Source organism: Centruroides vittatus, unplaced genomic scaffold (genome assembly GCF_030686945.1).
Source record: "Centruroides vittatus isolate TY-2023 unplaced genomic scaffold, ASM3068694v2 scaffold_861, whole genome shotgun sequence".
Taxonomy (NCBI): Eukaryota; Metazoa; Arthropoda; class Arachnida; order Scorpiones; family Buthidae; genus Centruroides; species Centruroides vittatus.
This window is the reverse complement of record NW_027122718.1, coordinates 11,432,446-11,444,731: the sequence shown is the minus strand read 5'-3', so window position 1 is coordinate 11,444,731 and position 12,286 is coordinate 11,432,446. Positions and strand designations below refer to the sequence as shown.

General features: G+C 26.8%; 1 protein-coding gene across 2 annotated transcripts in view; it reads right to left on the bottom strand.

The window, feature by feature from the left end:
- Positions 1 to 12,286, bottom strand: part of LOC136990224 (uncharacterized) — a 73,096-nt gene that overhangs the window by 20,399 nt on the left and 40,411 nt on the right. For both annotated transcript variants that reach the window (XM_067288605.1, XM_067288606.1), the window contains exons 7-10: positions 10,935 to 11,121; positions 8,072 to 8,689; positions 7,830 to 7,970; positions 5,329 to 5,748 (exon numbers count right to left, since the gene is read on the bottom strand). In XM_067288605.1, the coding sequence (XP_067144706.1) occupies positions 5,329 to 5,748; positions 7,830 to 7,970; positions 8,072 to 8,689; positions 10,935 to 11,121 (1,366 nt within the window). The remainder of the gene's footprint in view (positions 1 to 5,328; positions 5,749 to 7,829; positions 7,971 to 8,071; positions 8,690 to 10,934; positions 11,122 to 12,286) is intronic.

The following is a 12,286-nucleotide window of genomic DNA, read 5'->3' as shown; positions in this document are numbered from 1 at the left end:
AGTATGATAGAGGCTTTGAACTCTCTTCAGTTTTATCAGCATTATCTCATGCAGATAGTCCGGCAACTGTTATATGAACTTGTTTCAAGAGACTACGAAGTCAGATTTTATTGCATTCTGAGACACGTAGGCATAAAGGGGAATGAATTGGCTGATATAGCAGCAAAGCCAGCCATCCTACTCAGCCAGTTTCCTCTTTCAATATCCTACACCAATTTAAAGACTGTCACAAAGGTCAAACTATACAAATTATGATAACATTCATGGGATAACCAGACTAACAATATACTGCATGAAATCAAACATGTCATAGAATTGTGGAAATCAAGCTTTTGCAGAAATAGATGAGAGGAAGTTGACTGCATGACTGCACATAAGACACACTCTTCTCACCACACCCACCATTACTTTTTGATGAGTGAGAACACATTTTAATGCCCTTTGTGCCAATGACTTAACTGTTAAGCATATTTTAATTAAATGTCAGCTTTTTACCCGATTGCATTTGCAATATTTTAATCAATCCAATATTAACCTTTTTAGCTCTTATTGGCTAAGATTTTAATTCTGCAATCTTTTTGCATTTTTATCAGACTAGTATTATACGAAAAATTTGATGTTTTAGACTTTTCTATGATTTTATTGTGATTTGCTTTATTCTTTTAATTGTATTTTAACTTCTTGTCTTGTGGTACACATTTTATGCATTATTTTTATATGTCTACTTTTAATGGTTTTTTTGTGTCTGATTTCATGCAATTTTATTATTCTCATCTCATTGTTATATTCGTTGACTTAGTGTTTTATTTTAGCTTATTATGAGTGATCATTTTAATAAATATAAATATATATATAAATATTTATTTAACTGTTGTTTTAAGGCTTTTGTTATTTTTCATTTTAATGTTTATTGCTTATTGCTATTTTATACTTTATAGTAATTGCTCCCTTTCTTTACAAACAATTTTCTATTTTAAGCATTTTAATCTTTCGCATATGATTGGCACAGCTTGGCTCAAGAGATCCTTGGGCCAAGCCAATATTAAACTAAAAATACATTTTCCTTATGACTTTACTCAGAACCAGTTTTTTTTAAAAATTGTCAACAGCTGAAGAATGGTTTAAACCCAAAATGCATTCAAAAATCACAATTCAAAATGATTAATTTGACCATACTATTTTAAACATATATCCTGTATGATAAGTCCTACATTTGTTGAGTTTGAGATTTAAAAAGTACAGCATCTTATTAGTGTTTGTTACAAATTTAATGGCTGTAGTACTAAAAGGAAATTCATAGTGAACTTCTTTATAGGACATGGCAGCAAATTTTTAACTAGAGTATTGGGCAGTCAAGTTTCTTACAAAAGGACAAACACCTATGGAAATCAAGCAATGGCTAGATTATGTGTATGGGAAAGCTTTGCAATCATACACCACTGTTAAAGAATGGCTAACATTTTTGATTAGGGAAAGAATCCCTCGAAGAGGACATAAAATCTATCATCCAGTAGATGCAGTAACCTCAGAAAAAATTGGTATGGTGGAGAAGCTAGTTTTTTCAGATCACAGTTGAAAGTGAAAGAAATAACAGAAATGAATAACCTATCAGATATGAGTGTTTGGCATATATTAATACTTCACGAGTATTTACACCTGAGCAAAGTCAGGGCAAGATGGGTTCCAAACTTCTTTCTGCCATCCAACAGCAGCAGCATAGAAAGTGTGCAGACAACTTTGAACCTCTCCAAAGCTGGTACAGTTGATTTTTTGAAATCTATTATTACAGGGACAAAACTATAGTTCTTTATTATGACCCTTTCTCAAAATGGAGTCAATGGAATGAAAAAGACATGGAATGGAGCCCCAAAAAAAGGCTAATGTCAGCATGAACCAAGAACATCATGACCACTGTTTTTTTTTTTTTTGGGATTGAGGGCATATTGATAGTGGACTTTAAAGAAAAATACTGCTGTAAATACTCAATGTTATTACATCTGTTACATGACAATGCAGCACCCATCCACACTGCAGCATTTGCTAAATTTACCATTATATCAGACAGATTTTATGCCATTGCACGGACTGGTTTTTAGCAGCTCAATCACTTACCTTACAGCAAGTGATTGAGCTTGAACAACCCATCATACTATTTGTTGTTTCCAAACTTAAAAAAATGCTATTCAAGAAAACATTTTTCCAGCAATGATGAGCTGCAGACAGCAGTAATGCACCATTCTGAACAAAAATCTTCAGCATATTTTTATAAAGGGATGAATTACTTTTTACTTTCCTGATTGTTACATAGGAAAAATATTGGCACAGTCAAAAAATGATCCCTTCAAGATTTTTACATTTTTGGACCTAAGATCTTGAAACGTCAAAAAGTGGAAAAAAAATCTGAGGGTTTTTCTGTACTATGGATGTTAGTGTGTGTTGGGGACACAATTTTGTTCACCCAATTTAAAGCTTAGCAACTACTGTCTTTTGTTAAAAATTTCTGAAATTTTGCAGGGAGGTTTGTGTATTATGGAAATTGAGGCTATTAAATTTTGGTGGTTAAGGTCAAGGGGATGGGGAGATAGAGGGAGAATTACTTGTCATATCTCTAATGGAGTCAGACTATAATGAAGATTTTACTCATTATTAGCATTTACAATTTTTTTGTACAAAACTTATCACTACCTTCAAAATTAAGCTTTTTACCATTACATAATAATTAATATAAAAAGTTTTTTAAATAAAATATAACAGATGGTGCCATCAATTTTAAAGTTTTTTGCTAGGAAAATTAAACAACCCACTGCTGGATTTTTAAACAGTGTCTTTAGTGCATTGAAATCAAGGATGATTGAAAATAATCATTATTTGTTTCTTTTCTTGACTTTTCTCACTTATGTAAGAAATAAGTTTCAGATTTATCATTAAGTAATCTTCAAGTAAGATGGCAATACTAAAATAAATCTTAAGAGACAAGTAATAGAATGAGCATTCAAAAATAGGGCCAAAAATTACATCATGCAATAGGCAATTAATCACATAAGTTTAAAAAAAAAAATATTGAAATAAATGTTTCTAAGACATTTCCAAGTTATAGTAAAAGACAAAGAAATGCACTTCTGACAATTCCTTGAATTCTAAAGAATTTTCAAATCAGAATTTGCCAATTACATTGAAGGTAAACACTTTCATAACTATAATTAGTGTCAAATAATTTAATATGTTAATTGCTGTTCATTTTTTGTTTAGCAATTAAAATTTCTGTCTAAAATGGAATCCATTAATCCAAAAAAATGTTTCAACATTAATTGCCCATCATGTTGACCAGTGGGTCTGATTGTGTCATTTCAACATTGTATCACCATTCACACAAAGAGATGAGCAATTGGCCAGCAATTTATTTGATGTCATTGAAAAATTTGAAATGTCTTGAAGAAATTACATCATTTGAAAGATTGCAAAGATAAAATTAGATGTTCATGGTGTGCTTTTGTTTTGACCACTGTTTCATTAACTAAAAAAACAAAACTGGTTTTCACTATTGTGAAAATTATGTTTCAGATCAAGAAACTGAAAATTAGCAAATTTGCAGCAAACTATCCAAATATTCCCAACTACTGTTTAATCGCCAATAACTCATTAACCTTTTAGAAAATGAAAATTTTGCTTACACAATTGTTTTCATCATTAAATTTGCTGTTGATTGATATATCACATTTCCAATTTTGAGTGCTCATTCTGTTACTTGCCCAATTCATGAAATCAACAGTTGATGTGCCAATTTCATAAATTACACAAATTTTTGCCTATTCCACAAAATGAGCAACATTCCCAGATTCAACATCACATAAATGCACTTTTATCAATTGTCTACAATATGAACAAATCAACATGCACAATCTATATAAACTGACTTTATAAATTCCTGAATGATGAGAAAAGTATTTAAAAAAAAAAAGGATTGTAACAGTAAGTTGTTATTCTGATCTCTAAATTTGAATATTTATTCTCCAAAAATTAAAAATGCTTAATACTGGCACAAAAAAACTAATATCATACATGCTGCCATACAAATTCTTCTGGTTTTCCATTGCCTGTATGGATTTTATTTACTTACAAGTTTCAAATTTTAATAGATTTAATATTACCACAAAGCAGATCTCATTGACTAAATCATCATCTAATAAGAGATCACACTAACCTTTTAAAAACTATTCAAATAGAAGGTGCACTCAGAATCATTCCATTTCAGAACTTTTTTGTATAGTAGTTAGTATCTACTCTCTCTACTAAAGAATTTTGTTTTCTTCTGGAGTACAATCCAAGTGCAAATAAAAGTTCTATTTTTCTAAAGCATTTTAAAATAATTCATATAAGAATAATCTATACACAATTTCTTAGTTTATAACATTTTTAAAACTACTAAATGAATTCCAAGTAAAAAATCTTAATTAGGATCATGTGATGCATTAACCTTAGAGTGGCAACTAAATGATCATTCTTACATATTTTTATTATGAAAAAAATTAAATACTGTAATAAATATATGCAACTATAGAAAGATAAAAAGTATCCCAATTAAAATTTTCTATCTTTACTTATCAATTATGTAATCAGAATGAACCTAAATTGGAAACAAATTTTTGATATTAAAGTCTTTTCTATTTATGTTTGCTGTATTCAATTGGTAAGTCATATGCACCAAAAACTAAATTAATACTTAATTAAGACACTAAAAGTACAATTTGGTTAAAATATTTTATGAAATTATTATTTTCTTCATATAACTTCAAATTATGCATGTAAACTATTTTAATAAGTATTTTGAATAAGGTAATGAATGTATTTTAGTATTTTATTGAAAGAAATAATCAACAATAAATTAATCTTTGTCAAATATCATATTGTTATATCTCATCTTAATAATAAAAAAAAAAACTCATTATATTAACAAATGTAGAAACTCCTTGATTTACAGTAAAATTTAGTGCAAATCACCAGAGCATAAGTTAAAACTGTTTACTGTCAGAGAAATAATAAACAGGATATCACAGATGTAAATTTTTTAATTACCTTTTTTACTGGTATTAAAAAATTTCTAATAATAAATATATTAAACAGATAATTAAATAATGTCATAATAAATTAATACAAAAAGACCAGATATATTGCATAGATACTCTGGTACAATAGAGTTATCATACCAAGACAGTATTTTTAAGTATAATGGGAAAAAAAAAAACTTACAGGAGAATGATTTTAAGTTTTAATGTAAACCAAGGAGTGACAAATTAAAATTAATATGAAAAATACAAAAATAGTTTTTACCTTTGTTAGTGGGATCTTTTTTACAATTATACACAGGTGGAAAAACAGTTGGAGCATATGTAACAGTCATACCATATCGCGAATACTCACAACTTAAAGGATAACCTTTACTCAATAACTGTGAGCTATGACAATCTTTTTTAACTGTCTCACCCTTAACATATGGTAATCCATGTGAAACCTGAACACTCCAGCCATCCAAGGGCATATTAGTTTGAGACATATCATTTAAAGATAATGAATCTTTAATGGCTGTAGAAACTGTTCTTTTTTGACAAGTGGAAGACTTTATGAAGGGACACATTTGTGTATCAGAAACAACTGAATCATGCACAGTCAAACTTTTTTCAGATGTCAGTGCTTCACAAGATTTAGATAAATTTTTTTCAGAATTTTTTATAGATAAATCCAGAGGACCACCTACAAATTTAAGAAATTTTATAATTTTAGCATTATTTTTAAATTGAAAAATTTAATCATAAAAAGAAAATTTAAAATAGTTTATAAGATAAATTAAACTTAGAGAACTATGCCAACAATATGATGAAAAACAAACAAGTAATTACAGATAATTTTTTTTACTTGAATTAAAGATATTATTATAATACTGTATATATAATAGCATCAATTTTTATGTTAGAAAGTATAATCAAGACAAAACAAATTTTTCATTAGAAATATTTCTAATTAGATTATTAAGGTCAACAAAAAGTTCCATTCAATTCTCCATGCATGGTTTCCTATCTAACTAAATTAACAAAATTAATATATTTTCAGTACTTTTGGATGAAAAGTGTGCAACAGACTTTTGTCTCAACTTGTATACATAGGTAATAAACTGGATATGGATATTCTTTCAAGAAAAAAACACTAGTTGCCAACTTTTGTTGCTGTGAATGAATTTCATTATATTAAAACTAGTCATCATCATCTCAGACAAAAATAATGTCTTTACATAACTGTTAGTAAGTTTATGGTAACATCTGTATCAACTGTGATCTATTACTGTATATACAGTATAAGTAAGAAATCACGCTTTTTATCATTCATGACTTAATATTGAAAGTAATATATTTTTATTGAATTAAGAAAATCCTAAGTATTTTCCATTCACAATTCATACTATGCAATCAATCAAAAATTTTTGACTGATCTGTTGATCCCAACTGACTAGTTAAGTATTACTGCTGTAATCAACACATGCCACTGTACATTGGCTGCCCTGCAAGATGGTGGCTGCCAGATATTATCATCAGCCAATTATTATTATCAAAACAGTCTTGAATCAATGCAATCACAGTAAGTGGCAGCCCACTGTATTTAAATTAAGAATATATACAGTCAAACCTAGGTTTTCAACATAATTTGTTCCTAAAAGTTGTTCTAAAACCAAAACAAATTTTCCCATAAGAAAAGATATAAAATGGATTAATCTGTTCTTGAGTCTCCAAAATAAAGCCCTTTTTAACCGAATTTCATAAATAAAAATGCCTACAGATGCAATATAATATTATATTGCATTTGTAGGCATTGACTTTCTAACTTAAATTAGGTAATATAGAGAGTTGGCCATCTGTGTCTTGCTAATCTTTGGCCAACTCTTGTCAAGTAACTTGTTCAGCAACCAAGTTATCATATGGCAATTGAAACAATTAAGCATCAAAATTCTGTTCATGAAGCAATTTGTTTGAAGAGAAAGTCATTCGAAAACCAAGATTTGATTGTATTTTAAAAATTTCATTTAATGCTTGCAGTTTAAATCTATAACCTAAAAATTGCCCTTTCCTACCTATGATTTATTAATATAATTTATTTAATAGCTTTCCTGTGTTTTGAATTGCTCTGATTAAGTTATTTTAAAAACTTAATATGTAATTAGTGTTACATCAGTACTAGAATACTTCTAAATGGTGATGTTTAAAGTTAGTTTTTACATGTTACATTATTGTATAAATATTCCAAACTCTTCAGAAACTCTTGGATTAGATTTATTCAGAAAGAAGAAAATAGTTGGTTAGTTTCAAAAGAATAGTATTTCAAATCAGTCTCTAAGCAAATAATTACTAAAAATAATAAATTATTTATCTATATGAAATTTATTTTACTTATTTTATCATAATCTTTTAGACTATTCAAAATGTGAAAAATCACATTCACTAAATTCCCAAAATTCTTTTTAAATTAAAAACATTTTTTAAATGAAATCAGATTATTCTGTCATTAATAGTTTGTTATAAATAAGGCAAAACAAAACTTGTTGCTTTATTTGCAGTGATTTTTAGTTGCAAGTTGTATTGATTGTTATTTCATACAGAAGTCCTTTCTCTAAACTGCATTGATTTCAAATAAAAAGTTTAAACAGTTTTTACAGTGTTAACAAATGATTTGATGATAATATGGAATATAATAATATGGCTGAAACAAATTAATAGTAAAAACTAAACATATATTCATCTAAATATATATTAAAAATAATATTTGATATATTAAAACTTGCATACCATCTGAATCTTGTAATGTTTGACTATGAGACCATGTTTCCTTCTTTGTAAAAATTTCATTAAATTTCGTTGAATTTCTCCAAATATTTGAATGTTCCATCCAATTTTGAGATGATAAACTAGATGATGGAACAGATAAAGCTGAAATAGATATTTATATATTTATGAAATTATTTAGATAAAAACTTTGCAAATACAATAGGTTGTAGATTTGTTACTATATCCAAAAAACATTCTAATACCTTTTAAATAAGATTTCATTGAAACAACTGATTCTTTGGAATCTTCTTCTTTTAAACTGACATTAGAATTCATAATATATGATGGAGATAAACCAGGTTCAGTTTTTATAGTGCTTGTTATATTGTCATCAGAATTAAGCAATCCTGTATTTTTCAAGCAGTTTTTATCTTTATGAGTACAGTTTTCATTTTTGCATTGGGAAAGACACAAAGAAGAGAATGAATGACACCAAGTTTCAGTTTTATAAAGTGTATCATCACATTTTTCAGTTCGTTCTTGTTTTGTTTCAGTTGGAGGTAACCATGGCATATTACAGAAATCACTAGCTTCTTCCATTGGAGAAGAGTGAATGCAGTCAGTTTTTAACTTTGCTTTTTTTACACCACTTCCTTCTTCCCTTTCTTCCATACAAAACTCTTGTTTCTTTTCATTCTTTGTTTGTTGAATTTCTTCTTTTCCTATAGATGTAATAGAACCTTGTTTGCAGCTTTTCTTAGATTTTCTACCCTTTCTATTTGGTGGAAGTTTAGGTGTATCCTGAGAAAGAACCCATTGGCAATTCTGATTATCAGGACCATTTTCTTGTTGGGCATTTAATTTCAGTACCAACTGGCCTCCTACATAAAAAATAAATAAAATTTTCTGTATATTAACTAATTTCAAACACATTCACCAAAAAAATTTAGGAAATTAACAAATTATTTTAATTACAAGAAAATTTCTTTGACATAGGCAACCTAATCAGAAAGTCATACAAAAATTTTGTAATTATGAATATTTTAACTCTTTCTTGACCGGGGTACCGATCTGTCACACCCTCAATTGTTAAGCAAATAGGCAAGGGTACCGATTCATTGAAAACCTGTTAAAAATTGATTTTTATAAAACTTATCAACAACAGATGTCAGCACTTGAAAGCAGCGTCTTGTTTACTGTCTGTTTCACATATTTTTGTCCAGGTGGTGTTTTGTTGACTTAAAAAAAATTTTAATTAATACTTTTCTCCCTTAATTTTTCATTTCCTGATAATTTTTTTATTTCATTTCACTTTTAGCATATTCATGCAATAATATTACTATAATAAGTTTATTCAGCTATAATAAGTCAACGTGTTATAAATATTCAAGTTGTGACCTTCAGTTCTGATATTTTATATATTTTTTTAATTTTTGATTTTTATTACAAAAATTTATATTCTTGGTTGATATGAAGTGAATGAAGTATATTAGTTCATTATATTAGTTGGTAGCAGAATAAAGTTTTGATTTCAAACAAATGTTTGATATAATGTGCGATGAATAAATGTACATGCATAATTGTTAGTTGTACAAAACAATATTCTACGTCTTTCTGGCTCAGTGCCAGCAAAAAATTAGGTAACTAGACAATGTTAATTTTGACAAAAAGTTACAAATTATCAAGTTTAAATGTCAATTCTGATATATTTTATAAGAAAAAAAAATTATATATATTGAAAAATATCATATTTAAAACTAAAGATATTAATAAATATATGTGATTTTTTTTCATATGAATATAATGATAATTTGATTTTTGGTGATCTTTTAAAATAATATCACCTGACTGACCTATATTGCCCTCGGCTATTTTACAAAATAAACGTAAACAAGGGGGCGTGGCAAATGGTCAAGAAAGAGTTAAACTTATTTATGAAAACCTTATTTCCTACAATTTAGTAAAATAATTTTTACATGTTAAATGAAAATCACTAGTTTATTTCCACAAACAAAATATATATTAATAATCCATTAACTAGTGAATTCATTTTAATCTGAATATTCGATTTATTTTAAAAAACTAAAATAAAAATTAAAAATTGTACCTATTCATAAAGCAGAAATTCTAATTTTTAATTCATAAGAAATTTTTGGAGATTTGTTGTTCTCCAATTTCACATGCAAATTATTTGCAAAAAGTTTTTGATTCAAACATTACTTGTCTTGATAATAATTTCAGTGTCACGACAAAAATTTACTGTTTAAACATTTGAACAGAAAATTTCTTGAAAAATAACTTTCTTCTGAAGATGAAGGGGGAGTTTATGAATTAAGAGTTAGGACATCTGTTTTATGAAAAGATAGTACTATTTTGTTTCATTTTAGTTTTTATAAAATCTTTAAAACTTTATATAATTAGATGAAAGTTTCATCTCAAATAAAAGATCTACATTTAAAAAATGTAGTATAGTTAAGAATATAATAGAATGAGTACAAGAAAAATATATTATATTGCATCAGTTTTCATCATCTGATAAAGATGGGATCAAAGTAGTTGATTAATATGAAAACTGAATAGAATTTAAATATTTACATAGAAAAATTTAAATTCAGTAATAAAATGAAAGAACAAACTGCTAAATCACTGAATATACTGAATAAACTGCTAAAATCACTGAATATACTCTAATCAAAGAAACATTTCCAATCAGAAATTTACCACATAAATTTATATAAAATTAATGAAGTCTAGCACACATTAAAATTTGTATAAAGTAGAACGAAATAAAATTAATTTTATAGAACAAGAAATTTGGTGGTTTGAATTTATCAGTCTTTTCTCTCATTCTATATCAAAAAGTGGTGTAAATATTTACTGAATATTTATTTATAAAATCTACAATGTTTATGTACACTTAATTAAAGTAGTTAGTTTAGCACAATATATAAGATCCTAAGATAAAAAAATCTACTTTCTATTAAATCATAAAATAAAAAAATAAATGGAGTTAAAAAAAAATCTTCAATTATGATATTGTCAGATTCTTCATAATTGTATTTTCTAGTCTGCAAAAAATTAGAAATAAACAAAAACTAAACATAATAAAAACTTAAGTGTTCTTACCAAGGAAAAAACTTAAACTTCCAAGATTGAATGATGTGGATTCATTGTTAGGTTGGTTTAATTTTGAAGTTTTTTCATTTTGTGTTTCAGTATCATGGTCAGATTTTGAATCAGTTTTTTCTAATTTGCAATCACAATCCTCAAGTTTGTCTACCTCATCATCATCATCATCCTCTTCATCTTCATTCTATTAACAGAAACAAAAATTTATTGAAGAATAAAAGTTTTATTTATGTTGTTGCACAAAATATATTATCTTAGAATCATGACTTTCCTAATGATAAAAATTTTGTATATTATATTATGATCTGATTTTAGAATGATGCATTCAAAATTCATAAGACAAACTATACTATTAGTTCATTTTTAAAACAAAAACAATAATTTGTTTCAATGATAAATTAGTTCATAAGAGGAAAAACTTTTAAGATCATACTGTTTTTAATGAGAATATTTCTGATAGTGGCCAAGATAAGATTCTGATGATGATAATTTTGATTATTTACCAGAATTTATTTAGAGAATCAAAGAATTGATGAATTTTTACATCCAAAAAATAGAGAAAAAATAATAAAAAATGTGCTAATCATTCTGAAATTACAAACAGAACTGAAATTATCAGAATCTGTATATGTGCAATGAAATCATTCTAGTGTGGGCCTATCTACTATATATAAATTTGGATAATTCCCATGCTTAAATGTATTTCACTTTTAAATTTATATTTAAAATTACTAAATTTAAAATTAAATCAAATTTATTCAACTCTAAACACCAATACCAAACATGTGACACATTATTAAATTTGTTACAACTTGTTTGTGTCAGTTCTTTGGTGTTGTGTCTTGAGATCAAGAGCATCAAGTGATCATTTAAGAATAAATCAATTTTATGTTGAAAATAAAAAATTAAATATTTTCACTAGTAAAATTTCTTAATTTTTTTACTTTACTCTGCCTATGATACTATCTTACTGGACTAGCTTTGCATAGTATGACAGATGTCTCCAATCATAATTTTAAAATTAATCAAATTTTATTTACCATGAAATCTTGTTTCTTTTCTTAAAACCATATTTAAAATTTATCTTTGTTTGGCCTTAGATAGCATAACTAGAATGCCTTAAATTATTTAAATGCAAGATGGTTATAAATATGTTAAAATAAAGTTTAATAATTTATGTATAAATTTATAAATACAAAAATAAATTTTAAAATATTAACCATTTTAACCTATTCTAAAAATATTTAAGATTAAATAAAACTGAAATAAGAAAATATTTTTATGTTAATAATTCTCATATATAAATGAACGAGGATACTGCATATTCATAGTCTGAACAATTTTTTACA